Consider the following 27,252-nt stretch of genomic DNA (forward strand, 5'->3'; position numbering starts at 1 on the left):
CCAGGCCTCCTCGCACATAGAACATTTGCTTATGCTTCTATCCATTCGAAAGAAATAAGGTGTTCCAGGTATTTTCATTGGGTAGAAAAGAAGCCAGATGAAGACAAGGCAGGTAAGAGTGAGTAGGTGTCGTGGTGCTCCCCGAAGTGCTCTACCAGCTGCTGGGACCAGACTCTAACCTCCTTTGGGCTAGGAGGCATCCAGGAAACTCATTGTCTAAGGGTAGGTTTACCTTAAAGCCTTCCTGTTGTTTCCCAAAAAGACTGTCAAAACTCCACTCCCTACCCAGCCCTATGGTGAGAGCCAGGGACCCAGATGGAGATGAGGTCCCTGCCAGCTTGGAGCTCATCTGGTAGGCAGAGAGGTGCGGGGATAGGAGCGCTCAGTCTGTTCAGCATTGTGGACAGGGCTGAGACTGAAGGTACAACACTAAGCAGCAGTCCCTTGGCTTCAAAAGTGTTGGGCTTGATCCTCTGTGGGACTGGCCACCTGTGCCCAGGCAGAGCCAAATGGACAGGCCGAATGAACGTCTGTTGGGAGAGGATTTGTTGCAAGGTGCAGTTGATTGTTGCAGTTGCAAACATGCAGCCAATGTTAAAAGCTCTGCTCTGTGTGCTCTACTGGAGGTTGGGAGGGTCCCTGAAGGGTTAAGGGCCTGTCCCACCTTACACAAAAAGCACCCTAATATAACGTGGGCAAACCATTCTCTACTATTCCCATCCTTGTGGATTAGGTGGTGGTAGGTTAACACACACCACGTGGGCATAGCTCAGTGGGACAAGGGCTTTTCTAGCATGTGAGAGAAACCTGGGGTTGATCCCCTGTATGATAAGGGAAAAACAAGTCAACTCAAAAGGGGGGCCAGGCTCCTGTCGCTAACGTTTCACAGGAGGATGTGACTATCAGAAAGAAGCAAGGGACCCCAGCTGATTGTGGCTTGCCATTCTTGAGTCTGTGGAATCCTGGTGGCCAAATTAGAAATCAAACCAGTGTGTTGTGGGACAACTTTTGTTAGAGGCTTCCCTTTGATGGCACCCATGGGTTGGTAGAGACAATGGTTATCTCCCTGAGACCTGGTTGTTCACACTCAAGGAAGGCATTCACCCCTAGGGGGGCTGTGTTGAGTATGTATCCTTCTCTACCCCCAAGGCGTGCGTTAGTTCATTGGACAGTCCTAAATGTCACCTGTGTGCTTGTCTTTACTTGCTTCTCTTTTTTTTGGGGGGTGGGGGGGGGTGAGACAGGGTTTCTCTGTGTAGCCCTGGCTGTCCTGGAACTCACTCTGTAGACCAGGTTGGCCTCGAATTCAGAAATCCGATTGCCTCTGCCTATCGAGTGCTGGGGTTAAAGGCGTGCTCCACCACGCCCGGCTTCACTTCTCTTTACTAGAGCTAATGGGAAAGACAGTTTTCTCATTGGGAATGACTGGCAGAGCTTAAATCGAGCTGTTGGAGACCACCCATACCTCCATTTGGGGGCAGCATGCCTAATGCCAGCGTTTGAAATGCCTGGAACCAACTGACAGGAGTTCTGGGTTCACTGGCTTTATGTGCCCTTTCCCCTTGGCCTCCAGTTTATTTAAGATCCTGGCTCTCAGAGCCATTACTGTCCCAGTTGACATGGTGGGAGGTGCTTCGGGGAGTTCACCCTTAATGCCATAGAGGAGTTGAGATAGAAACAGTAGAAAGGCAAGCACAACCAGTGTCAAATGAAGATGGAGCCAGCTATGAGCATGCCCATGGGACCGGAGCGGTTTAGTGCTCAGGTGGGTCTGTGATGCTTCTCAGTAGGTATGTTAGAATGTATACCTTCTGGTACAGAGCGGTTGGGGTCGTGAGTTGGGAGGAAGCCACACCGGGGTGCTGATTTCATCGAGTCCCTGCCCCCATTACCTGTGTCTGAATATGCCCAGATTGAGCTGTGTGAGTCTCCGGGTTTGTTACCTCAGCTGCTCCGCTAAGCATCCGGCGTCTATGGCCGCAAAGCTGCCAGTGTGGCCTTCACCCCTAACCCCTTTGGGTAGCCTGTTGCCTGGGAGCTGTACGGAGTGTACTTTTTCTGCGCTGGGATGCCCTTGGTAGTGCGAGCCCACATCCTCTGCCGCGTCTGGGTGCGGCAGGTGGGTCCGGAGTCCCACCCACCCCTTCTCTCGCAGCAGCCTCGGCAGCGTGTGGCAGGGGGTGGGGGGGTGCCTCTGTTGGCTGCGCGCGCGCGCACGCCAGGCTCAGCACGCGCCCGTGCGCGCGCCCCGCGCCTCCAGCCCAGCGCTCAGAGCGGCTTTCGTTGCCACTGTCTGCTCCCCGGGGCCGCTGCGGGCTCCAAGCTTGGGTTCTGTCGGTTGGGCCGCTTGCCCCGAGGCAGGAAGACGAGTTCGAAGAGGATGCCTGGGCCCGTGAGTACCGCGACGGCTGCGGGCCGGGCGGGAACAGAGCGCGGGCGGAAGATGGTCTTCGGGCTGATGACCATCCCTGCCGGTGGCTCAGAACCCTAGCCTGGTATCGCCACTCGGACCCCGACCGGGACAGCGGGCAGCCCCTCCCCCAGCCCACACCGGAGGGAAGGAAGGAGGGGAAAGTGAGAGAGGGAGCCGGAGCCGGGCGCGAGCGGCCACCAGTTCGCTTGGAAACCGTTGCCACAGCAACGGGGTTGCGCTCCCCGGCAACGCGACTGCGGGGTGGTGACGCCCCCTCCCCCACCACGGCCGGGGGCGCGGGAGGGGGGAAGGGGGTGCACTGTGGAGAGAGCATCGCTCTTCTGGCCGGTCTGGGTGTGCCTGCCTCAGCACGTCGAGGGTGGGGGTGAGGGAGAGCGGCTCCGTGGGCATGAGCCGGCTCCCACGTGGCTGCAGTCGTCGCAACAGGACTCCCAGGGTGGCTGCAAACGTGGAGGCGGCCCAGACCCTGGGCCTGCCATGGGAAAAAGGCCTGGAGGTTGGGTCTGGGGTCTCTGCCTGGTAACTACCATTGCTAGTATCACCACTAGGGTGGTCTCCCGTTCCCTTGAAACATGGCCTAACAGAAAATCGTATTCTCCGGAGGTGGTTTATTTGTTTTTTTAAACTAGAGAAGAGGAAAGAAACTAGCAGCGTCTCTTCTCATGGCCAGTGCATGTGCCAAATCATGGGCCTGCGGTGGGCCTCTGTTTGATGTCCTAGCCACCATTCTCCAGGGAGGAGTAGAAACAGAGCAAAGGACACTGCTGACCCAGGAGAGCTGAATCCCAGGCCAGCTGGGAGCGACCCAGCTCATTGTCTGGACCACAGTGCCCCTTTCTTGTCTGTGCACAATGCCTTGACTGTGTGGGGTGGCATGGAGGATGGCCTGCAAAGAGGCCAGTGCCACATGGAGGTGCCCTGCCCAAGGGAGCTCCTCGGACGGCTGCTGAGTCAGAAAAAATGACCTCTGGCTCCCCTCCCAACCTCCCCTCATCAGACAGTGTGCTGGAGAGAGAAATGGCCCTCCTGCCAGCAGGACCTGACTCAGCAGATGCCAGCCCTGACCACAGGCTTCAGACCCAGCATCCCCAAAGCCACAACCAACCATCCCTAGCTTTCTCTTTCTATCCAGTGAAGTATCTGTGCCCAGGATCTGGGGCATTTGAGGCCTTGGCATAGGATGCCCTTAAATGGATGCTACCTGGGAAGGCAGGCAGGGAGACCTGGAGAATTAGTCACAGGTTCCTTTCATTCTTTGCCTGCTCTGTGTGCAATCTGAGTGCTCTACATCCTCAGTCTCCTGTCCTTAGAGCAGTTGTGCAAGGTAAGTTTGCTCTGCCTGTTGTACAGATGGAGAGTCTTGGGGCTCAGGAAGTAAGGGGACTTGCCCAAGGTCAAACACCAATAAGCGCTATCCTGGGTTTCCAGTGCAGGACCCTCTGCTGACATAGGCCCCCCTGAGCCATGCGATCCAGGCAGGAAAGGCTCTAGCTAGAGCTTGCCAGAGGAACATTCTTAGCCTGCCTTCGTGTTCCTCCAGTGAGGAAGTTCCCCATTTCGAGCCTTGGTGTACCTTTCTTCCTTCTCGCTGAATCAGCTGGCTTCTTTCTCCCTCACATGCAGCACAGGGTGTGCTATTGATAGGCTGCCTTCTTGTCTCCTTCCTCCATTTTCTCTCTAGCTGACTCCAAGCTTCAGGCTGGCTGCCTTAGTCCCCTGGGAAAGCCCCCAGCCCCTGTCTCTGGTGTATAAGCTTACTGGCCTCTTGTGGCTTGTATTTCTAATGATGAGACAATCTGGCAAATCCAGATTAAGATAGTGCTGGAGCCCTGTGATTGGCCAGACCAGCTCAGAGACTGGGAGCCTTCATGTGTCTTAGGGGCAGTGGGATGAGGGATGTAGCCAGGGGCCTGCTCAGCAGTTAATGTCACCATGCAATATGTGGACTTCATGTGTCTAGATCATCCAGTTTTTGAGATCATGCTTAAAACTGACCTTTGTGCAAATGTTGGGAAAATGAATGTTGAAAACAGTTGTTACTCACTGGGCCAACAAGACATATCCACAGACTGTGTTAAAGTTGAAGGTCTTAACTCTTGACCCTGCATGCAGCCCATAGTAAAGTGGGGGGATTTCTGTTGGACACAGTGCAGGGTGCTGGCCTCAGCTGGCCACACGTAGTTGTGTACATGAGACTTACAGTGATTTCACATCGGTTGTGTCCCTTCCCCCGCCCCAAGACTGACTTGGGCATTATTGGACAGGTTTGGGTCTTTTTTGTCTTGTCTGTTTTAGGTTTATTCACATTGTGTTTGGGTGTTTTACCTACAACTCTATCTGTGTACCATGTGTGTGCTTGGTGCCTATGGAGGTCAGAAGAGGGCATCAGATGCCTGGAACTGGAGTTTCAGGTTGTAGTTAATCACACTATGTTTGTGCTGGGAACTGAACCTGGGTCCTCTGCAAGAAGAACAAGTGCTCTTAACTACTGCACCATCTCTCCAGCCCCCCAGCCAGGTCTTAGCATCCCTGTTCTACCTTAGCTGTGTGACTAGGATGGGATCACAGGGTTAATTAGGGCAGAAACAGGTTCCTCTCAGTGCTTGACTTGTTAAAACGGGCTGCTCCTTCTGGCACAGGAACATTATCTTTCCCACCAGGTGGCCTCCTCCCTTGCAAGAACAAATCCTGTCCATGCTGAGTAAGGGGTGGGGACACAGGGAAGCACAGAAATGAGGTTTTAATATGGGCTTGGGCTTTCCCTGCCCCAATTCCTCCACTGCCTCCGACAGGGTCAGAGCTGAGAAATGTGGGCCTAAGGAAATCCTCTGTGTCCAAAAATGGACTGGAACTCCAGTCTCTGGTGTCCTGTGGCAATTTCTTGGTGCTGAGGTCAGGTCACAGATCCTCCTGAGATTAGTGGGAGTGAGGTTATGGCAAATCCATGCAAGGCTGACTCTGGGAGACAAGTTCCGCTCTCTCTGGCCTCAGCGCATCTGTGTTGGTGTGAGAGAGAAGTGTAGAAATGTCACCTGTGTCCCTGGTATGTCTTGCCTGCCATGACTGGACTCAGCAGTCTTCAGGGCTTTCCAACCAAGTGAGCCCATGACTCGACCTCTTGAGTGTTGCTGATACCACAACTGTAGAGGCTAGTGACACCTGCAAGGACAGGTGACAGTGACTTCCCTCCTCCACCTTAGCCATGTGTTCAACCACTCTGTCTCCTCAATATATTTTTCCTTGTATTCATAGATGACTGGGTTTTTGCTTTGGTTATAACCCAGCCTGACTACCAGTTTTAATGGTGCGTACCTTTAATCCCAGTAGTTGGGAGGCAAAGGCAGGTAGATCTCTGAGTTCCAGGCCAACCTGGTCTATATAGTGCCAGGACAGCCAGAGCTACATAATGAGACCTTGTCTTCAAAACAAAACAAACCCACCCCTAGAGGGCTAAGAGCTGGGTCATGGCTTTTTTCAGTGATGTTTCCCAAGATGAACTATACACTGATCCAGCTCCTGAAGTATTCTCCTCCCCTACAGCTAAAACACCACTCAAATCACTTACACAAGTGGCTTTTAGCTACTGTGTGCCAGTTGATCAGGCCTTTGTTAATTCTCTAGTGCATACCAAGATCACTAGGCTTTATTATCCTCACCCTGGCCAGGGCTATGAGGTAGCTCAGGGCAAACACGTCCAGGGAACGGTGGAGGAAGGAACACATTCTGGAGACCATGACCGAGGTCACGGGGTTCTCTGGCATCTCACATGCTGGGAAGTTGTTAGAAATTTGAACTCTGAAGCCAGGTGTGGTGGCTTTTGCCTGTGAACTCAGTTTTGAGGAAGAGGAAGCAAGAGGGCTGTGATGGCGTTCAAGGCCAGTGTGGGTGACCTAGTGAGTTCAGGACGAGAAACGTGAACCACCAGACCTCTTGAATCGTGTGGCGGTGGGTGGTGCTAGATCTCTGGATCTGGACAAGCCCCCCCTCCTTGTATTTCAGACACTTGTACAGGTTTCAGAGGTACCATTCCAAAACCCACCAGTCACCCCCAGCCCAGAAGCAGACAACTCAGTGACCTTTGCAGAAATTAGCACAATCCTTATCGTAGGGATTCCTGAGGAAACTGAGCACAATGGTTAGAAAACACCTGGAGTCTTGCTTTCATCCCTTGGTGTAATCCCAGGATGGTCTAAGAAACCCCAGCAAAACCATATGCCCTAAATGCTATACAAATCAGGATGGAATCCTAAGAAATGTTTAATAATCTGCAAGAATATAAGGCAATGAGAAAAAAAGAGAAAGAGGGAATACAGTAAATGAGAAACTTGGCAGATGGAAGGAGGGGTCCATCTGGAGGGCGTGGCCCCCAGCAGGGGAGGCAGGCAAGGGGTGGTGTTTGCTATCAACATCACCAACATAGACAGCAAGTGGCTGAGAGCAAGATTCCAGGTCTGCAGATTCCCCCAGCTAGGGCCAAAGCATGCACAGAGGCAGGGAAGTGCCTTGGGGCAGGGGGCTTTAAAAAGTGTGGCCTGCTCGATAGAGCATCTCAAAAGATATGCATGGCCCCTTTGATGTTTATGGACTGAGCAACTCTTGTGGACTAGAGGAGATGGTAGGCCAGATGTCGGCCCTCTGTGGCCGCCTGCAGGAGAGTGCTTACAGTTGGACAGTACAGCTCAGCGGTGTGTTCCCAAGGAGATTTCTCTGACCCTCAGATTGCATGGCGCAGTGAATGATGGTTCTTAATCCTTGGCTCAGCGACAGACGCACACAGATTTGGGGCTCATTCTTTGGAGTCTGGCCAAAGCCCACTTTAGCTAGGTACCCTTAGGTTATAGCTTCTGTACTTTGTTCTGTGTTGAGCCTGAAGCTGCCACTCTCTCTCCATCTTGTACTTCTTCCCCACTCCCTGAGCTACACCACAACAGGTGGGCCAGAGCCTTCGCAGGAAGTCTGGCAACTAGTTAACCTAATGACCAGGGGTTCTCAGGGTCTCAGGTGCCCAGTGCTGACCAACAGAGTTTCATCCACAGCCCGCCACATGGGAAGTGGGCAGTGACTGATTGAGATACAGGCTAAACCTTAGCACCTTCTTTTAGCTGTGCCACATGAGACGAGGCTTGCTCTTGCTTCTGAGAGTGTCACCTCATCTATCAGAGGATAGTGCAACCAGAAGTGACAGGGTGATGTGAATGCTCTTAAGATTCTGCATGAAGCCAGTTGTGGTGGTGGTGGTCCATGCCTTTCATCCAGCAATGGGAAGGCAGAGGCCTGTGGATTGCTCTTAAGTTTGAGGCTAGCTGGGAGTCTATAGTGACACCCTGTCTCAAAAATGACAGTTACCTGGAAGGAAAGGACAGTTTCTGATGACCCTCACATTATTCTAAAGCTTCCCCTTATATACTCTTAGAAGGGACCGTGACACCATGTTGTCCATGATAGCCCATCTTCTGGGCTCGAGCCATCTTCATCATTGCAGACCCACGTCACCCCTGATTCTTGGCAGATGCTTCTAACTTAGCAAGCATCATTAACTCCAGCCACAGAAATTCCTTCTTTAACCCGGAACTGTTTCTGCCCTTTTGCTTGAAACCTCTAGCTTGTGCCTATTTCCTCAGAACATTCCTGTTCCTGAGGGCTCAAGGAAAGAGAACAACAGATTTAATTAACTCCCAGTGACTGGCAGCATCGTGTTTTTATCTGGGCTGCATCACCATGGCAGCCTCGTGGTGGGGTTGTCAAGGGGGCGGGCAGAGCTATTGTTCCTACCCTTGTCTGCTCTGGAACGCAGGCCCAGGAGGATAGGACTGGCACGGGCACCAAGTGACACATGGCTGAAGGCAGCCAGAGAGTCAGACAGGAGCCATCTGGGGAGATGGAGTGGCCAAGGCCTGGCATCCTTTCAGCCCGAGTCTTAAGCTGATTGCGGGCACCAAAGCTGAGTGAGTGTGGGTGCGCCAAGGCCAGGCAGTTCCTTGAAGCTCCTGGAAAACCGTCCTTCCCACAAGTTCAGTGGGCCAGCACTTGGTGACTAGACCTAGGTTCAAATTAGCGTTTCGGTCTATGCAGTTAACTGCTCTTCCAGTTCCCAGCTGTGAGTAGGAAAGAAACTGTTACCCACAGGGTTGTGTAAGTTGCTGGTAGAAGGTATTCAAGAAAGGCCCATTTCTGTTCTGTGGGGATGGTGACCGGTCTGTTGCTTGGCCTTAATTAAGCAGTCAGGGCTCCAGACTTCTCTCCCACCAACCCCCGTAGCCCCCCACCCATGCAGAGATGTCGCTCCCTGCTGTGATAGGAGGTGGACCCAGAGACCAGGGTTTGTCCTGACTGTAGGACTAGGTGGATCTGAAAGACAAATCTAATTTTCTACCCCACTAAAAAGAGGAAAAGGGATTAGTGGAAGGGGGTTGGGTTGGAAGTAAGAGAGGTGCAGCCAAGTGGGGTTTGCGCATGAGTAGGTGGTGCGGGAAGTCGAGTTGGGGCTAGAATCCGGCTGGCAGAGGCGCCCAGAGGAAGGAAAGCCGGCCTGGCCCACGCCCAGCACACGGTGTTGGGAGCAGACAAAGACCGGGCTGGTGGCATGCAGTGGCAGCCACTCGCCAATCTCTTTCAGGCGTGGCTAATAGTTGGAAGCAGTGCAGGGCAGAAACTGGGCTCCAAGCGGACTGCTGGTGGGCCTCCTGGAGGTGCACTGCCCTTTCCCTCGCCCCAAAACACTGCGCCAAGACTACTCCAGTGTCCTGGCAGTCACAGCTTCCGAAAGCACCTCGAAGCTGGACCCTGGGGTCGCGGGCGGACTCCGCGCGCCACCTCCTGGCCTCTTTTGGGTCGCGTCAGCACGCGGTCGCCGGGTCCCGATTCGGGGGAAACCCTATCGGGGAAACCTCGGGGCGTGACGTCATCCCTGGGTGACGTCACCCGGCCCCCGGGGAGTGCGGGGGTTCCCACCGAGGAGGCATCCCCGGCCCTGCGCGGGACGCGGTTGCAGGCCGGGAGTCACCAAGGATCCCGGCGAGCCTCGCTGAGCCCTGTGTCTGCCCCGCAGGTCGCTCGCGGCCCCGGGTGAAGCAGGCCCGCGCCGGCCGGCGCCATGGAAAGGAGCGGGAACCACAGTTGCCCCTCGCCGGCATGTGCGCCTATTGAGCCCCGCCGCAGGCAGCCCCCGGCCGCAGGTCCCCGAGTGACACTGGCGGCACCTGGGAGCGTGGCGCGGCCCCGGGGCCACGCCGAGGAGCCCAGCGTCCAGTAAAGCTGCCGAGGACCTGCCGCTTGTGCCGCAGCCATGGTGATGTCCCAGGGCACCTACACGTTCCTCACTTGCTTCGCCGGCTTCTGGCTCATCTGGGGTCTCATCGTCCTGCTCTGCTGCTTCTGCAGCTTCCTGCGCCGCCGCCTCAAACGGCGCCAGGAGGAGCGACTGAGGGAGCAGAACCTGCGTGCCCTGGAGCTGGAGCCCCTCGAACTTGAGGGCAGCCTGGCTGGAAGTCCTCCCGGCCTGGCGCCGCCGCCGCCACCGCACCGCAGCCGTCTGGAGGCGCCTGTGCACGCGCACTCGCACGTGCACGTGCACCCGCTGCTGCACCACGGGCCGGCGCCGCCGCACGCGCACCCGCACCCACACCATCACGCACTGCCGCACCCACCGCCGCCGCACCTCGCCGTGCCGCCCCGGCCCTGGAGCTATCCGCGCCAAGGTAAGGCTGCGCTTCGGCAGGCGAGCGCTCCCTGCCCATGCCGGAGGCGCCCCACCCTTAGCACCGGGAGAAGCGGGCTGGGGTGGTGGTGGCTGGGCGAGGCTTCTGCCCCGGGCTGGCGGCTTCATCCTCACCAGCCCGCTTCCCGTTCCGCAGCGGAATCGGACATGTCTAAGCCGCCGTGCTACGAGGAGGCGGTGCTGATGGCCGAGCCGCCGCCGCCCTACAGCGAGGTGCTCACGGACACTCGCGGCCTCTACCGCAAGATCGTCACGCCCTTTCTGAGCCGCCGCGACAGCGCGGAGAAGCAGGAGCAGCCGCCTCCGAGTTACAAGCCTCTCTTCCTGGACCGGGGCTATACTTCGGCGCTGCATCTTCCCAGCGCCCCGCGGCCCGCCGCCCCCTGCCCTGCCCTCTGTCTGCAGGCCGAACGCAGCCGCCGGGTTTTCCCCAGCTGGACCGACTCGGAGCTCAGCAGCCGAGAGCCCCTGGAGCACGGAGCTTGGCGTCTGCCGGTCTCCATCCCCTTGTTCGGGAGGACTACAGCCGTATAGAGGGGCGCCCGGCGTCCCGAGCCCCACGGGCGAACTCCTAGCCTGACTGCGAGGCTTTTTAAATGCTTCCCTTGGACTGCAGGGAGGGGCGGGGGGAGGGAGGGATTTCTTACCCTGTTTGTTACATTTTGAGGATAATAAAGGTGTGTGATCTGCTTTGGTACAAGCGGAGGGGGATACCAGCTGCTTTAAGCACAAGGTGCTAGTGACCGGGCATGTGGACTTTAGGGAAAGTGCCCGAGTCCTGGCCTTGAAAGCCGAGGGCTGGCGTTCGGAAACCAAAGGTTGTTTCTCAAGGGCTTAATGTTCCGTCTCCTAACCTGTTTTTGTGCGCCCCCTGTAGCCTCGCAGGTGACAGGAGTTGGAAAGCGGGTCGTGAGGGCCGGCGCCCACGCCAGATCAACCCCTGGAGGCCCAGAGCAGCAGGCCTGAAGGGATCTGGATTTCTTTATTAACAGACATGAGCACGACCCATTACATAAGTTTGTGCTTAGAAAAAAAAAGTTAATGTGAAAAAGAACCCAAGCAGAGAGGAAGGAATTGGGGAGGGGCCACCCAAACCACTGGGTCCCATCTTAAATAAGCCCTGACTTGAGTCATGCCTAGGACCTCCAGCCTGGGACCTGCCCGGCAGGAGAGGGCGGGAAGCCAAGGGGCCCCAGGTGGGTCTGATAATTCCTTCTGACCAAGCAGCGAGGGTAAAGAGAAGGGGAGGGGTCCCAGGGAGCCAGAGCCCACGAGCCATTTATTGCCATGTTTTAAATTTCGTGCAAAATATCTGAAGCCCTGGATAGAGAATACAAAGTGATTTTTTTTTTCCAAGAAACATAAAACTAGGAAAAGTGATGGGGGGAACATTTTCCCACCAGAACCCCCGACCCCCACCAGGTCCCAAACAAGGTGAGGCTTCCACCCTGGTCAGCTGAGCAGAAAGGACTAAGCTACAATCTGGTCTGGGCAGGAAGGGGGTGGAATCTGCAACATTGTTTCAACTACCAACGGGAGGAAAACCAGTCAATTGTACAAGTCTATCAACTTTTAAAAAAAAGAGAAAAGCTGTAAAAGTCAGGCCCTGTGGGTAAGGAAGCAGACAGGTCCCCGGCCAGTGCCGGAATCCAGAGTGGGAGCCAGGCGGGGCTGCTGCTAATGCTGGCACTGCAAGCCGGCTGGCCAGAGGCCACTGCAGGTGGGCAGCCTTGGCGAGGGCAGCCAGGGGGCAGTCACCGCTACTAATCACCACCCTCGAAGCCCTCTTCCTCTTCAGGAACTGGGTCTGCATCCCAGCAGGTGATGTCGATTTCTAGGACATATTGGGAGAAGAGAGAAGGCTGGGTAGATCCATCAGTGGTGCCATCCGCCCCCCAACCTCTAAGAGCTGTGCCAACCGACTCTAGTGACACCCCTAGCCCTCCAGTCCCATCCCAGAATTCCTGAATTCCCATCATTCATCCGGGAATACTACCTGGAGGCTTGTTGTAAAATACAGGAGGCGGAACCTTTGCACATGGCTCTTCTGATTGGGCGAACTCTTCCTCCTGTGACTGACTGAAGTATCCTTCGCTGGCCTGCTGGGGTTTATTTTTTTGTTTGTTTGTTTATTTATTTATTTAGTTAGTTAGTTTAATAAAAGCTTAGGTCACCAGGACCCAACTGACAGGACAACAGCTGATCTATCCCGCCTGAGCCTGTTTCCTCAGCAACCACTCTTGGAATCCTTGGTTGCTGGGGAAACACAGATGCCTGCCAGAGAACTGAATGGCAAAGATGGAAAGGGGCGTGGCATAGAGCTGCTTCTCAATATGGATTTACAAGCAATCGGCCCTCCCCCTCCGCACTGACTACTGTCCCTCCCACCAGGCTCCCCCTGTCCCACCTGGGTCCCCTCCTTTTGAGTGGTCTCTCCATTGGTCAGCAGGTGAGGTTCTGGCTCCAGCTCCTGCTCCAGCACCTGATCTACCTCCTCTAGAGCTGAGGGCATAGTTAGGACCTGGGAGGCAGCCAGCGTTTCTCCTTCTACTTCCTCCTCTGGGTCACAGAAGGTGGCTGGAGGTTCTGGCAGCTCATCAAAATTAAGAAGGTTGGCACAGCCTTCGCCTACCGGTGGCAGCGGCTCCTGAGCGGCCTCATTCAGCAGGGGCACCTCTGCCAGGGAGGCCTCAGCACCTGAGGGTGGTGTGGGCACCCTGGGTTCAGCCTGAGGTGTTGAGGCCTCTTCCCCATTGCCAGGCCATAGATCAATGAGGCTGGCAGCGGCAGGGGTGACGTTGTTGGCAATAGTGGTGTCAGTAGTGGCAGTGGTGGTCTCGATGGTGTCAGCTGCATGAACGTCAGCTACTGAGGTGACAGAGGCAGCAGGCTCCGCAGGGGCAGCCAGGACAGCCTGCTCTGGAGATTCTGTGCACATCGAGTCCTCCAGGGGGCTGCTTTGCAACAGGGGAGGTTCCTGTGCCTGAGGGGGCTCCGCTGCACAGCCAGCCCAGACCTCAGGAGCTGCTGCTACTTTGGCCTCCTTGCTGAGATCTTCATCCAGGCTTGGGGTAGTCTCCTGGGCCTCTGTGGCAGCACACATGAAGGACACAATACAGTCAGCCCCCTTGGGGAAGGACAGATGCCCTGGGCCAGTGTACCATGCCCACCCACTGAAGAGCGACGAGTTTGAGACTTCTGGGTAAATTTGAGATGCCTTCTACTACAGCTGTACCTCCCTATCCTTTCACCCACTCTTTTCATTTTTATGTTTTGAAAGATTAATTTTTATTATGTATACAGCATCCTGCCTGTGTGTACACCTCCAGGTCAGAAGAGAGTGCCAGATCTCATAATAGGTGGTTGTGAGCCACCATGTGGATGGTGGGAATTGAACTCAGGACCTCAGGGAGAGCAACCAGTGCTCTTAACCTCGGAGCCATCTCTCCAGCCCTCACCAACATTTTTTTAAACCCCCAGGAGGAAGGCCACACTCCTCAGTGATGAGCCACTGAGGATAGAGAAGGCGTTGTCTAAGAGCAACACCAGGGCGCTCCTCTGCTACAGCCACTTCCTTAGCAGTGTAGTGTTGGTGAGGAGTGATCCAAGTCCTATTACTGTGGCAACCTGGGGTTCCCCACCCAGAGACTGATGGAAGGATAGGTACCGGTGGGGCCCTTCTCTTACCTTGAGCTGGTGGAGGTGGTGGAGGTGGAGGTGGAGGCTGCGAGGATGTGACCTCATCCAGGGCCCTCTCGATCTGCTCAGCGATGGGAGTAGAGGCTGTGCTGGAATCAGATGGGCTCCGGGTGGGAATAGGAGTGGGTGCCATCCTCCGGTGGCTGTCCAGGTGGCTGCCTGCGGAGCAAATGCCCAGGCTAGTGAGTGAGGAAGTGGGAGCCAGGTGGAATCAGGACTATCCACCTTGTGTCTCGAGTGTGGGTGGGGGCTGTGAGCTCCCCAGGCCCCCCAGGGGCCAGATTGCTGCTCCAGACCCTGTGAACCAGGCCGCTGGGGGCCAGTGCCCTACAGGGCCAGGGACAAGAGGCAGGTAGTACCTGCTCTGGGGACAAACACCAGCAGTCGGCAGTCAGGCTGGGGGAGAAAGGGCGAGGGGGCTGCTGGGAAGCGGGGCCCTCCTTACCCCACCCTGCCGAGGCCTGGGGCTGCTACCTACATGGGAGGGAGGAAGAGAGGTTTGGGGTGCGGTGGCAGGTGATATAGGGAAAGGGAGTCCGTGGAGGGGAAGAGGAGGAAGAGGAGGAGGAGGAAGGCCCACTGTCCGATGCCTTTATGAAAGGGCAGTACGGACGACCTGCCGAGAGAGACAGACAGAGAAAGAGACAGAGGACAAGAGAGGGTCAGTCTCCCCCACCCCTGCCCCAAGGCCTCACCCACCCCCAGGGCCAGCCCTAGATGTACAAGCCACCTTCAGCCAGGTGCACATTCAGCCAAGCTGGGCTACAGCCTCAAGCCATCTGATGCCTCCCGCCAACCAGCACCAGATACACACATGGACACACTACAGCCAGCCTCTGTGTAGCAGCACGAATGAGTCTAGTCTGCCATGCTCCTGGAACCCCGGCAACAAGACCAAGCACACAGAAGATGCAAATGCTCACACCGGCAGACAAGAAATGAAAGGGTGCTTCAAAGGGGAGGCAGAAGCTACACAAGGAGAAGCCAAACAAGCGAGCCCAGAGAACCACTGCTCCAGGATGCTCACACTGAAGGTCAGAGCAAGATCCCACCCTCCATGCATCCAAAGCCTTCGGGCCAGACCTAGTCCAACCCTGCAGGGAAGCTCCCAACACCAGCAGTGTGTCTGAAGCTTCACCAAATCTGCCCAACCGGCCTTCAGTACCAGCCATACTCAGCCAATGCTGGACATTGACAGTGCCCCCCAACCCAGCCCCTCCGGGGGTGCCACCACCTGGAAAGCTGGGGGTGAAAGCACACTGAAGGGGGTCTTGCCTTCTCCAAGGAGTCCTTCCTTGGGCAAGGCTTCTTTTCCAAGAAGAAGTCCCAGAGGGAATTAGGGCCATAGTCTGAGGAGTATGGATGGGGCAAGGAGGGGGCCAAGGACTACCTGGTCGGTGGTTGAAAGGTGCAGGCGCAGGCGCATCACAGCTGCCGCCAGAGGCCGATGCCACTCGTTCCTGCTGTCTGAAGAACTCCCGTGGGTTATCAGGCCGCTGGGCAATGATGGCAGCTGCCTCCTGAGGGCACAAGGGAAGAGTTAGAGAGCTGGGCGGGGCTAGCAGTCTGAGCCAGCCCCGCCCATCCGTCTCACTTGCCACTCCCCCCGCTCTCACCTCCACCTCTGACTCCGACTTCTTCATCTGGGACTCTTCCTCTTCATCCCGCTGGTCACCCTGGAAAACCAAAGGGACAATGTCCTGAGTGGCTCTTTCCAACCCCGCAGGATCTCAAAGGTGGCGCTTTGTTCCTCTCAGAACTCAGGTCCACAGCCTCCTCTTCTCTTTCAATGTCTGCAGCCACCTCATCCCCAGACAGGCCAGCCAGGCCTTGAGCCCCTGACTCATCTACGTCCCATCTAGCCAGGTATCCGGGACCACTCAGAATACTCCTGGTCCCTTAGCTAGCTTAAGCCACACCAAGCATGGGCTAAATATGGCCCATGGACTGGGTATTGCTCTGATGCCATATTTCAAAGCCATTAAAAAACAAAAAACAAAAAACCACATTATTTTTATGTGGGTGGATGTTCTGCCTGCCTGTACGTCTGCTCACCAGGTGCATGCAGTGCCCTCAGAGGCCAAAAGAGGGCGTTGTATCCCTAGAATTGGAGACACAGATGGCTCCGGACATGTGGGCGCTGGGGATTGAACCCAGATCCTCTGGAAGAGAAACCGGTGCTCTTCACTGCTGCTGAGCCCTCTCTTCAGGCCCCAAATAGCAAGGTTTTAAACCCACATAAATTAAGCTGCTATCACTAAGAAGTTCAGTTTCATGTTGAACTGAAAATAGAATCTGGTTTCTTATTTTGTCATCCGAGGCATGGTACCCAGGTCCTCAAAGAAGCCAAGCAAATGCTTTAGCAGTGACTACGCCCTTTATAGTTTTATTTTGAGACAGGGTCTCATTAAACTGATAAGCTGGCCTTGAACTTTCGGTTTTACCACCTCCCCTGGCTTTTATTTTTTTGAGACAGAATCTCTCACAGCCCCTTAGAATATCTAGTTTGTATTCTCTCTGTCTCTCCTCTCTCTCTCTGGCTGTGTGACTCTGTCCCACCCTGGGAGTTGGGGTGGAGGCTTGCTGGACAGCGCTCTGCCTCTGAGCTGCACACTCAGGCCCCTAGTTTCCCTACACAGTGGCGACAGCACAGTTCACTGCAGTCCCCCACCCCCTAATTTCCATTTGGCCATTTCTTGGCTTATGTTTTAAGACTGAAACTCAGGACTGTAGGTGGGCAGGCCCCTTGCTTGGCTCCATTCCCCTTCCTCAGTCTGATCTAGTCTTCTTCGCGTCCCCAACCCCACCATCTATCCTGGCTCCAACTCGCCCACATCCTTTGCTAGATGTGGACATAATGTCCTCTACATGCTCCAGTCACAGCCTAGAGTCGTCATCCCGTTTCCCAACCCCATCCTTTGGCATCGGAGGCCAGCTCACGTCACACCTCTTCCAGTCTCTCCAGTTTTAAGGCCTCTGCTTGGCCACTTAAGTCCAGAGCAAGAAGTCCCTGGTTCATTTAGGTCATTTCCTTTTCTGGGTCCCTTCAGGGAGTTCCCAGCAGATACCACAGACTGCACAGCATTGTGTTTCCTGTTTCTGGGGTCACTTCCCTCACCCTCAGTGAGCAACACCGGATGAAGCCCCAAGTCTATGTGAACAGCCAGCATGGGGTTGGTATGTGTTTGCTCAATGGAACTCTCTATATCAGAAGTCTCTTAGTTGGCATCTTCTGTTGGGCAGAAGGGGCAAGAGCTAGGTGAAGAACAGAACCTTTTTCTTATATTTCCTACTTTATATAGCTGGGTGGTCTGGAACTCACAGCCTAGACCACGCACGCTGGCCTCGAGGTCACAGTGATCTGTCTGCCTCTGCCTTCTTGGTGTTGGGATTATAGGCTTGTGCCACCACTCCTGGCTCAGAATTTGGCCTTTGAGCATATAACCTAGAACTTATTTTTCTGCCATCAAAGAAAGGGGCAGATATAGGCTGGAGAGATGTCTCGGTGGGTAAAGCATGGACTTCTCAAGTTTGGATCGTCAGCAAGACACATACTAAGCTGGGCAGAGAACATAAACCTACACCACCAGCACTTGAGGAGCAGAGGCAGAGACCCCTGGGGCTCACTAGCTGAACAGCAGAGCCAGAACAGTAAGCAGGTTCAAAGAGAGAGCCTGTCTCAAAAGATAAAGTGCGTAGTTACAGAGGGAGACACCAGAAGCGAACCTCTGGCCTTTACAAGTGCATGATGGGTAAATGCACTATCCATACCACAAATTCACACACACACACACACACACACACACACACACACACACCATAAAAGGAAGATATTATGCTTATCAGAGAGGTGTTAACTGTGAATAATGTCAACATCACAGAAACAAGTTAGAGCTGTAGGTAGGAGGGAGAGGAAGACTCAAGGGTCAAAGCATTGTTGTGCCTAAGTGTTCTGACACATGAGAACTCAAGGCCAGAAGGGAACTAAGGGGCTGGAGAGACAGCTCAGTGGTTAGGAGTCCTTGCTGCTCTTGTAGAGGACCCAGGTTTGGTTCCCAGCACCCACATGCTGGCTCACAACCATATGTAACTCCAGTTCTAGGAGAGCCAATATCTTCTGAATTCTGCAGGCACTGCAGACACACAGTGCACAAGCATACTGGCAGGCAGAACACTCATATACCTGAAAGAAGGAAACCTAAACAAGTAAACTTACTGACAGGAGAGAGAGCATACAGCGCCTACAAATTCCTAATTTAAATCATTTTAGCTGGACAGTGTGGCACCCAGCACTTGGGATGCAGTGTCAGGCTGATCCTTATGAGTTCGAGGACAGCCTGGTCTATAGAGCAAGTTCCAGGGCTACAGAGAAACCCATTTTGGGGTGGTGGTGGGGGATCATTTTAAAGTGCTAAATTTCAGCTCCAGGTGGGACTTTTCTTGGAGGACCTAAAATCAAAGGAGCACAGCTGGCTACAATGTTGCTGCATCGTTACTTTCCCATGAGATACTTTGAAGCAGTGGATTAACTCTTTAAGAAGAGCAAAACCTCTGCAGCCATTGCTTAAGATGCTGGTAACTGACAAAGATGAAGGGCGAATTCAGAAGTCACTACACTAATCTACTACTCTGTGTGCATGCACACCTTGGAAATTCCTACAAAACTTGGCTTTTTCAAAAGATCCTGCTGTGAATGGCTGTGCACAATATAGATTGGGACAGCAACAGTGGAGGAGGAGGCTGCCCCAGAGCCTGTCTATGTGTGCAGTCCCTAACAACACTGGCCTACATTCATGCAGGAGCTCTGAGTCCTTTCATTATGAAGCCTACCTAATTCTCAAGCCCCCCAGCCCCAAATGCAGAGCCCAAGACTAATACACCCCAAGGACCTCAGGTCTCAAGGAGGAAACAGTGGAGGAGCCAGGTCAGCGAGGGTCTGAGTCAAGGTGGATTTTCTTTTCCAATTTGGAGAAAAACGTCGAAAAGAAATGTTTTATTGTTGCTGTTGCTGTTATTTGTTTGTTTGTTTGTTTTTTCACACAAACACCAGGAACCCACAAGATAGGTGTTGGACCTGACACACTCATGATAGGGATGCCCACGCATGCTCTCAGAGGGCAGAACACACAGACCAGCCTCACATTCCTGGCCAGGCACAAGAACCCTGGAAAAGAACTTACAAAGATAGACTGCTCCTTTAACCTCCTCTTGGCTTCTTCAGCTTCCAGACTCTGCTGTTTCCTTCTGGAAGGAGAAGTGCAGGAAGCCCCTTCAGGGTGGGCTGGGGGTTGGGGGTGGGGTGGCCCTCCACCTCGGGCCCGAGCTCACCTGTGCTCCTCAATCTGCTGCTCCCGCTCCCGGTAGCGCCGCTCACGTTCTTCCTGCTCCTGCCGCTCCTGCTCCATCCGTTCCTGTTCAAACCTGAGCCTGGCGTCCAGAGCCTTCTTCCGTTCCTCCTCCTTCCGCAGCTCTTCCTCCTTCTGCACCCCACACCCAGGAAGGACAAGCCCTGAGCCCAGGCCAGCCTCGGCCCTTCCAATTCTACTCCCACCCAGACTGGGGAGGTGGCCTTCTGGGAATTAGGGGGATGAGCCCTGTGTGCAGGAGACCAAAAGGGTTTGCTCTTTCAGCCAAGAGAGGTCAGAGCTACCCCGCAGGCTCAGGTAGGGACACCTGGGCCTGAAGGCTTAGGGACAGCATTGCCCACCTTGGCCTGCTCCCAAAACTGCTCACGGTTAATCCGCTTCATCTCCACTGCTGCATCTGTCTTCTGGTAGGTGGTACCCTGCAGAATCAAGTGCCTGGGCATGAGCCCGTACTCACATGTGCAAAATGAGGGCTAAGAGGGCCTGAGGAGGCCCGACTGGGGACCAGGTCACACAGGTGACATGAGACCAGCCTGTCCCGGGAATACACTGACCACCGGTTCAGCATTTTCATCCTCCCGAAGGCGCAGGCGGTGCAATACTGGGCTGGAGAGCCGTGCCAGTCCATTGGAGAGCCGCTGCCCAATGGCACCAGCATCGATGTCTTCCACACTGCTGGCATTCACAATGACGTCAACACCCTTCCATACAAAAAGCAGTGTTTAGGTGGCATCCAAATTCCCATCACCAACCCCAGCATACAAACCTGGCCCTAGGTGACCAACCGTACCCACTTCAGACCCAGTCCCAACATACCTGGAAGAATTCAGCCACCTTGGCCACATGACTGGCGCAAGCACATTTTCGGGCATCAGGCACATCCTCACCAACCTGCAATTCGCCCAGTGAAGGGGGAGGGGCTCAGGACGGGAGGAGTGGGCAACAGCCCACTGGCCCAACAGCCTGAAGGCGAAGCAGCCTATGGGCCCAGGCTATCTTCCCAAGAACTAGTGTAGGCTTTTTCCCCCAGCAGTGGCTATGGGTGGAATGTGGCTGCTCCGGGGCCTTCAGCTCCCAGCCCCATCCCACAGCCACATACCCAGTTGATGAGCACATATTTTGGCAGGGCAGCTTGGGAGTCCTTGACGCTGCAGAAACCATACATCACTTTCTGGTTCTCGAAGTGGCCGGAAAGCTCCTGCAAGCCCCCTTCTGGGGAAACCAGGGAGGTGTTGGGACTCCCCATCTCCTATACCCTTCACCCTGCAAGGGCCTAGAACTCCCCCCCCCACACACACACACACAGGGGATTTCTATTCCTCAGAGCTAGAGGCCCAGACCTCTGTGTAATGAGACGAAGGGGTTGGCAGGATTGTAGCTTTGCCTCTGAATCCTCCTGGGCCTGACTTGAGATGGGACAAAAGAGGTCTGTTAACACATCTCCATTTCTCGGGGATCACACCTCTCGTGTCTTTCCAGGTGCTAGTGCCCAGCGAGGTACAGGAAGCTTTGCTTAAGGAAATCTCACAGCTCCAAGAATAGCCCTGAGCTGGACCACCCTACTAGGCCCCTTCCCTAGCCGTATGATGTCGGGCAAGTTGCTTTTCCTCACTGTGCCTTCCCAGAAGTCAAACAGGAAGCAGGAGTCCCTCCCTCTACACTCTGAGGAATGTGGGGATGACCAAGAGGAAGGACAACCGTGGACAAGCGTGGGTCTGCTGGATGGAGGCAGGAAAGCGAGAGGGGAACAAAACAAGCAGAGTGGGTGGTGGGAAGAGAGGGAACGGCTGGAATTCTTACCTCCTGACGCTGCAAGCTTGAGGTCATCTGAGCCATCCTCGTATGTGTACAGAGCCCTGAGGAGAGGGAGGATGGCTCAGAACTGTCAGGGCCTAGGCAGCCAATTTTGGGTGGGGAAGGCACTAGGGAGGGAGAGTGATACCAGAGGGGACAGGCAGGGCAGAACAGGACCAGGAGGGTGAAAGCTGTGGTTGTCGGTTGGTCATGACAGTAAGGCTAGGCATCGTTCCGCTGAGCCAGGAGACCTGGGTCAGATGGCAATCAGGGAACGGTGGTGGAGAAATCACTGCCTAGTCAGCTCAGCGTCCGGCCCTAGCCCTGGCAGCCCACAACTCAGTGGAGCGGGTGTGCGATGGAGACTCCAAGGCAACGGTTCCTTGGTTACCGTTCCCTGGCGACCATGATTCTCATCCCTCATTGGCCAGAGCCAGGAATCTACCTGGTGCGTGCCTTGGTACCCGCTGCCCCTCCCCCTTTTGGGAGGGAGAAGAATCTGGTGCTTGATGCTGGGCATCCCCTGGTAACCATGGCAACCCAGCAATTGGCACAGAAACCAGCCCACCAGAACTGCATTCTCCTCGAACACAAAGAACCCCGGGGACATCCTCAGACTCAATCTCCCCCTCTCTGAGATGGGGATGAGGTTGCTGTGATCACTACCCCCGACTCTGACCCTAAGATCTGGTCTTCTAGCCCCGAGGCAGCCTCTGCCCTCCCTGAAGCCTCCTAGGACTATCATATAGACTGAAGCCGACCAGAAAGCTAAACCAATGACTTCCTTCCTCTCTAGCCTTTTCTGCTCTGTATTTATTCTTGGCAGGCATACTAACGAATCCATTTCATGGAAGGTAATGTAGACACCCCTCAACCCATCCTGATGCAGGCACCAAGCTGGAGACACATGGAGAAGAGACTCTTGGTCCCTGAGATTCAGAAGGGCTCAGAACCTTGCTCATCTCCTATTTCCCATCTAAGTCAGGAGGATGGGGTGTGCAAGAAAAGAAAAAAAGCAGAGATGGAGGAAAGGGGGGAGCAGGGAGGAGGAAGAAAAGAAGAGGGGGAAGAGAACAGACAAGAGACAGGAGGGAAGTGGAAAAAATAAAAAATGGAGGAGGAGGGAAGAAAAGAAAAGGAGCAAAAAAGGAGAAGGAGGAGGAGGAGGAGAGGAAGGAACGAGGGAGGGTTAACCCCATGCCCCAGGGGTTGTTGACCCCTGTTAAGGCGACCAAATAGATCCCTGCAGCCCCTCCCCTTCCTGCATCCCTCCCTGCTTTGCTCCACAAAGAGACACAGGTGGGCTGCATGTCTCTGAGCCCTTGGTGCAACTGCTGCCCCAGCCGACCCGACAGCTGCTTTCCCCGCACAGCTGCCCCACCACCTGTCAGGCTGCCCTAACCCCCATGGCCAGGAACAAAGAGCCCTCAAAGAAATAGGGTGTCTCCCTCTGTAGTCACGGATGAAACACTGAGCCAGCACCAGGAATCCTGGCTCCTTCCAAGACACTGCTCTGGCCATGACAATCTCTCTGGGGCAAGCTGCTCATCTCAAGACTCTGAAGCCCCTTTTACCATTTCTCTATGCCCACCCACCTCCAAACCGCCCCTCTTCCCTGCTAGGGCCACAATCCTTCCTCAGCAGAGACTGTGTCTCATTCAAACCGTCTCAGCTCTGCCTAGCCCACCTCTCCAAAATGACTGTATATTCACACCCACACTTGGGCCATGCTGGCTCCCAGATTCAGTTCTGAAGAACACTTTCTACCCAAGAGTTACATTGCGTTTTTCTGTACATGAAGACCACTCGGGATGCCGCGACCAGCTCCAGGGGCCAGCCTCGGGCTGAGCTTCGCGCCCCAGAGTGCTATAGCACTCAGCAGGAACTGGGAAAGACATCTATCTGCACTAGCCCCAGACCCTACTGGACAGTGTTTCTCTAACATAACACAGGTACTCTGAGACAGGCAGGTAGGAGCTCAGAAACACTCAGGGCAAAGTAGAAGAGAACTGTAGATGTGCACACCTCACATGCAGCAAGCCCTAGAGATAGTCACTGCCACAGGCTGTCCTGTCAGTCTTGGGAAGGCAGGGACTCTGTGCTAACACACACTGCTGCCTCGATACAAAATAGCACCACAGGGATTTGTAATGTTGACAAAAACACTTATCCACCACCTAAGCCAGAGACACCGGACTAGGGCCAGGCGAGAGTCTGGCTTCAGCAGGGATACTAGTAGTGGAAGGTTCAAGACTGGCATGCTCTCAAGGAGCTGGAACTGGAAAGGCCCAGGAGACCCCAGATGGACTCTGCCCATCCCCCTCTTCCTCAGAGCACTTGAGAAGAGCAGGAACTTCTCACACAATGAATCATATCATAACCAGGGTGGTGCTGGCCTTTCCCACCACACAATCTGACTTCCCCTGTGACCTGCTTACAGCACAAGGACGGAGTGCATTTAAGAGACCCTCTCCTCCTAGGGGCCAGCAGCCCCAAGCTCCACTATACACACACACACAAAGTCAAGGTACAGGGAAGACATCAAATACTCATGCCCCAATGTTTGAACCCAGACACCCCTCCTGCTGGACTGCTAAATGTGGGTCTGTCCTGAGCCTTGAGATCTGAGCCAGCTCCTGGTTGTGGGATAAGAGCTGAGAAGAACCACGCCGTCTTCTGCAAGATGGGACCCTCACCACCCTTTTACAACATGCTGTTAAGGCCCTTGGAAGTAAGCACACATGTAACCGAGGGTGCATCTGTGCATCTGCACATGTCCCACACACAACCCAGGCTGGCGTGCAGACCAGGGATGAATATCTCCTTCCCTTTGGCTACATGGATGCTGCTGGTGATGGAGGCCCAGGCCTGTTCTGAGCAGGATGCGGGGCAGAAGTCATTGGTAGCCCCAGCACTGGGTTGCCAGTGTCCAGCTTTCGAAGGGTTAAGAGATAGAAGGTGTTGTCTACACCCCATAGACTGGCCAGTGTTTCTCCTCAGGCAGGGCCAGATCCCCAAACAGGCTCCTCCACCAGGCCACTTGTCCAGATTGCCTCTCATGATCTCAGCCCCCCAAGGGGCAGGGCTGGGACAATAAGATGGAAACTGCCCTGCTTGCCCTGTGCTGGCCTCTCCTATAACTGACCTGCAAGACACAAGAACTTGTCTCCTGAGTCCATCCCTCTGGGCCTGGCTACCGGCCAGTGCTGCAGTGCCATGGCCTGGACGCCTGGTTATTTTGTTCCATCTTCCAGCCCCCCTACCCGGCTGCCCTCCCAGAGTGAGAGTGAGGCCAGCCCAACTGGAGGTTCCCTCAGATCAGCCCCAACTCGGCCTCGGTTTTCTCAACGAGAGCCTACTTCCAGCCTTAAGGAGAGGAAAAGATCCAAATACATTTTTTTTTTTTGAGAACACTTGGGGGCTGTGCTCTTACCGGGGCATCGGAGCCCCCTTGGTTTTCCTGACACCCTGAGACTTCAGACCAAGGCAGGTGGCTCACACCCTCCTCCAGCTCAGGGAAGGTAACAGCTGGGGAGGGGGAGAAAAGCCACTCACTCACTCTGCCCCAGTCGGAGGTTGATAGCCCCCTGCTGCTGAGTAGAGGGGCTAGGGTCCCAGAGATCTACTCATCTGGCATCCCTCTGTGGAGGCTCCCTCCACACTTCCTCCCAGCTGGCCCCCTAGCCAAGCTGCTCCGTCCATCTCCTGAGTCTCTTCCTGCCTAGCTGCCTTGTCCTAGCGATCTGCTCCTTCAGCAGGGGAGAGAAGGGCTCAGCCCTGCCTCTTCCTCTGCGATCCGTAAGGGATAAAGAAGTCACTTCGTGGTTGCCATGTGGCAGTCAACCTCCTTGTATCACACCCTAACCTAGATGTGGGGCGAAGACAACCCCGAGAAGCCCCCCGGTGGGCGGGGCACGCTGGCCCCCAGCCCTCGGCGCTCCTCCCCCGCCCTAGCTTTCCTTTGTGCTGTGGCCGGGCAGGCTGCTCCAGCTCCGCTAGCTGGGTCCCCGCCCCGTCCCCACCCGGTCCTCGCCCGCTCGAAGGTGGCGAAGGTGCCCTTGGCTGGCCCGTGCACACCTGTCCCCCGGGCCCGTGGAGGGAGGCAGGGTGAGAAGGGGGATGGGCTCCGGCAGGGCCGTAGGACCCCAGGCCCCACGTCTGGGCTCCACACCCGCGTGGCTGGCGTCCGGCTCCCGCGCCCCCAGTGAGCCTTAGGGCGGCCTCAGGGCGCCCCGGCCCGCGCGCCCAGCCTGGCCCGAGCGGCCCCTCCCCCGGCTCGCACAAAGGCAGCCCCTCCCCGGCTCTCCGGAGCCGTTGCACCATTTCGGGGTCTCCCCCTCCCTTCCCGGTGGCAGAGCCTCGGGGAAACAAAGGCGCGCGGCGGCCTGGGGACAAAGGGGCCGGGGGCGGGGGCGGGGGCGGGGGGCTCACCAGTCGGCTGCGCTCTCCTCCCGGATCACCTCCTCGTACGCCGCCAGCAGCTCCAGGCGGTGGCCGCTGAAGCTGACGCCGGCCATGCTGCGGGCCGGACCGAGGCCGAACGGACAGACGCACGCACAGGCGGACCGACCGACACCGGAGGGAGGGGATGAGGGAGTCGCCGCCGCCGCCTCAGAGCCTCTGCAGCGCTGAGAGCGAGCGAGCCAGCGGCCGGGGGAGGGGAGCCGGCCGGCGGGGGGCGGGGGGCGCTGGCTCCGCCCGGCTCACTCCCTCGGCTCGCTCGGTCCTAGCGCCGCCCCGGCCCGGCCCAGGGGGAGGCCCGCTCCCCCTTCCCAGTTTGCCCCAGGGCATCCCACACACGCCCCTCGCCCTGCTGGCCAGCACCGGACACTGAGCTTCCGCTCTGCTCCCAGGGCCAGTCCCATGCACCTGTCCTGTCCTCGTCCCCAACTTGGCAGCACACCCCTCTTCCCTAGGCATAAACCCACCAAGATTCCAGGCCCAGATTCATCCCTCTCCATCTCCCCAGAATAATTGACCCAGCCCAACACCCTTGATCCATTTAACTCCAGCCCAGGCTCACATCATTCCTGGGTCCGTTCCATCCTACCTTAAACCCCTATGGTCCTTACCCTGTCCCTGCCCGTATTCAGTTCCTCATCAGACCAGGCCTAGGTTGCCTGTAGTCCATTTCCTCTGAAAGGACCCTCCCTAGTCTACCACCATTACTTCCATCTCAGCTACAGGCCCATGCTTACCTCTGCACACATCCCACCTAGTCACCATACCCTCTTGCTATGCCAGCCTGTCTGAATTCCACTCAGACCCCTCTCCTTAGCCATACCTTGTCTCAAGCCGTTCACACCCCACCTCCCTCATCACCTTTATTTCAGTCATTTTCTTCCTCCCAGATGAGTATCCAAAAAAACGATGCCTTCTTTTCCAAGTACCATCCCTCCTAAGGAACCCCAAATCGTCGGGTCCCCAAGGCAGGGCTCCTCCAAAGCCATTCCAGGGAGAACTTCCTGGCACCTTTTATTTCCCAAAGCTCTGAGTACAGAAGGGACTGGGCTTCAGAGACGTCTCTATGGGAACATGGCTGCACAGAGCTTCCAGGCACTGTTTCCTGTGGAATGGAGAACCCTGAAGCCCTCCACAGCTCTGGTTAACCTTTCCATACCCACTGGGCATCCCAACCCATTTCCCAGGCAGGCAGGCAGGCAGGCAGGCAGGCAGGCAGGCAGGCAGGCAGGCAGGCAGGCAGGTAGGCAACAGTGCCTCAGCAAGTTTCCCCTGGGGCTGATCTGTGAAGAGGAGGTGGCTGTTTTCAGCGAACCCCTGCTCTGACTTGGTCAATCATCTCCAACAAGAAGCCAATACTGATATTCACTGCAATGCCTTGGAATGGGACACGGGTGAGGGGTGGCCTTAAAACCTCTGCACTTCACAAGGCCCCTGCTTCAGGAGCTCTGGGTACCCATGTACCCCATCCTTGGGAGTTTCTCCACCAACCTATGGTGAGTCCTGGTGAGTGGTCAGTCCTGGGCCCTGATCCCATATGCAGCTGGAACGCAATGGTTAGGGCAGAGGGGAATAAAGATGACATCAGATGGGGAAGGAAAGGGGCGGGAAGCCAAGGTGAGAACAAAGCTGCAAGCCGGGCAGTGGTGGCGCACACCTTTAACCCCAGCACTTGAGAGGCAGAGGCAGGCGAATTTCTGAGTTCGAGGCCAGCCTGGTCTACAGAGTGAGTTCCAGGACAGCCAGGACTACACAGAGAACCCCTGTCTCAAAAAACAAAA

The 27,252-nt window shown here is 55.6% G+C and overlaps 2 protein-coding genes across 5 annotated transcripts; one reads left to right on the forward strand and one right to left on the reverse strand.

Moving 5' to 3' along the window:
* The first annotated feature begins 2,221 nt into the window (after positions 1–2,221).
* Positions 2,222–10,851, forward strand: Prr7 (proline rich 7, synaptic). The gene is made up of 3 exons (XM_021180815.2): positions 2,222–2,392; positions 9,483–10,131; positions 10,288–10,851. Exons 2-3 carry the CDS (start codon positions 9,720–9,722, stop codon positions 10,683–10,685), a joined length of 810 nt encoding a protein of 269 aa, XP_021036474.1. The 5' UTR covers positions 2,222–2,392; positions 9,483–9,719; the 3' UTR covers positions 10,686–10,851.
* Positions 10,852–11,411: 560 nt separating this feature from the next.
* Dbn1 (drebrin 1) lies at positions 11,412–25,651 on the reverse strand. Of its 4 annotated transcripts, none has more exons than XM_029468603.1 (15): positions 25,442–25,651; positions 21,017–21,072; positions 20,316–20,428; positions 20,033–20,107; positions 19,771–19,917; positions 19,558–19,635; positions 19,179–19,330; positions 19,031–19,094; positions 15,467–15,526; positions 15,241–15,370; positions 14,329–14,466; positions 13,839–14,009; positions 12,559–13,238; positions 12,148–12,250; positions 11,412–11,985 (listed from the first exon to the last, which is right to left on the reverse strand). In XM_029468603.1, exons 1-15 carry the CDS (start codon positions 25,525–25,527, stop codon positions 11,915–11,917), a joined length of 2,124 nt encoding a protein of 707 aa, XP_029324463.1. In that variant the 5' UTR covers positions 25,528–25,651; the 3' UTR covers positions 11,412–11,914. The 4 variants fall into 4 exon arrangements, with proteins under 4 accessions (XP_029324463.1, XP_029324462.1, XP_021035733.1 ...); XM_029468602.1 differs by having other exon boundaries at positions 12,148–12,253; XM_021180074.2 differs by lacking the exon at positions 14,329–14,466.
* Between the last annotated feature and the right edge of the window lie 1,601 nt (positions 25,652–27,252).

Source organism: Mus caroli, chromosome 13 (genome assembly GCF_900094665.2).
Source record: "Mus caroli chromosome 13, CAROLI_EIJ_v1.1, whole genome shotgun sequence".
NCBI classification, from domain to species: Eukaryota; Metazoa; Chordata; class Mammalia; order Rodentia; family Muridae; genus Mus; species Mus caroli.

Bases quoted from the DNA above. Each gene is read 5' to 3' on its own strand.
- Dbn1 (XM_029468602.1), bottom strand. From the start codon at position 25,527: ATGGCCGGCGTCAGCTTCAGCGGCCACCGCCTGGAGCTGCTGGCGGCG. The intron at 21,073-25,441 runs GTGAGCCCCCCG...CCCTCTCCTCAG, and splicing joins GAGGAGAGCGCAGCCGACTG to GGCTCTGTACACATACGAGG. The intron at 12,254-12,558 runs GTGGGACAGGGG...AATAAACCCCAG, and splicing joins CTCAAAAGGAGGGGACCCAG to CAGGCCAGCGAAGGATACTT.
- Prr7 (XM_021180815.2), top strand. From the start codon at position 9,720: ATGGTGATGTCCCAGGGCACCTACACGTTCCTCACTTGCTTCGCCGGC. The intron at 10,132-10,287 runs GTAAGGCTGCGC...CCCGTTCCGCAG, and splicing joins CTGGAGCTATCCGCGCCAAG to CGGAATCGGACATGTCTAAG.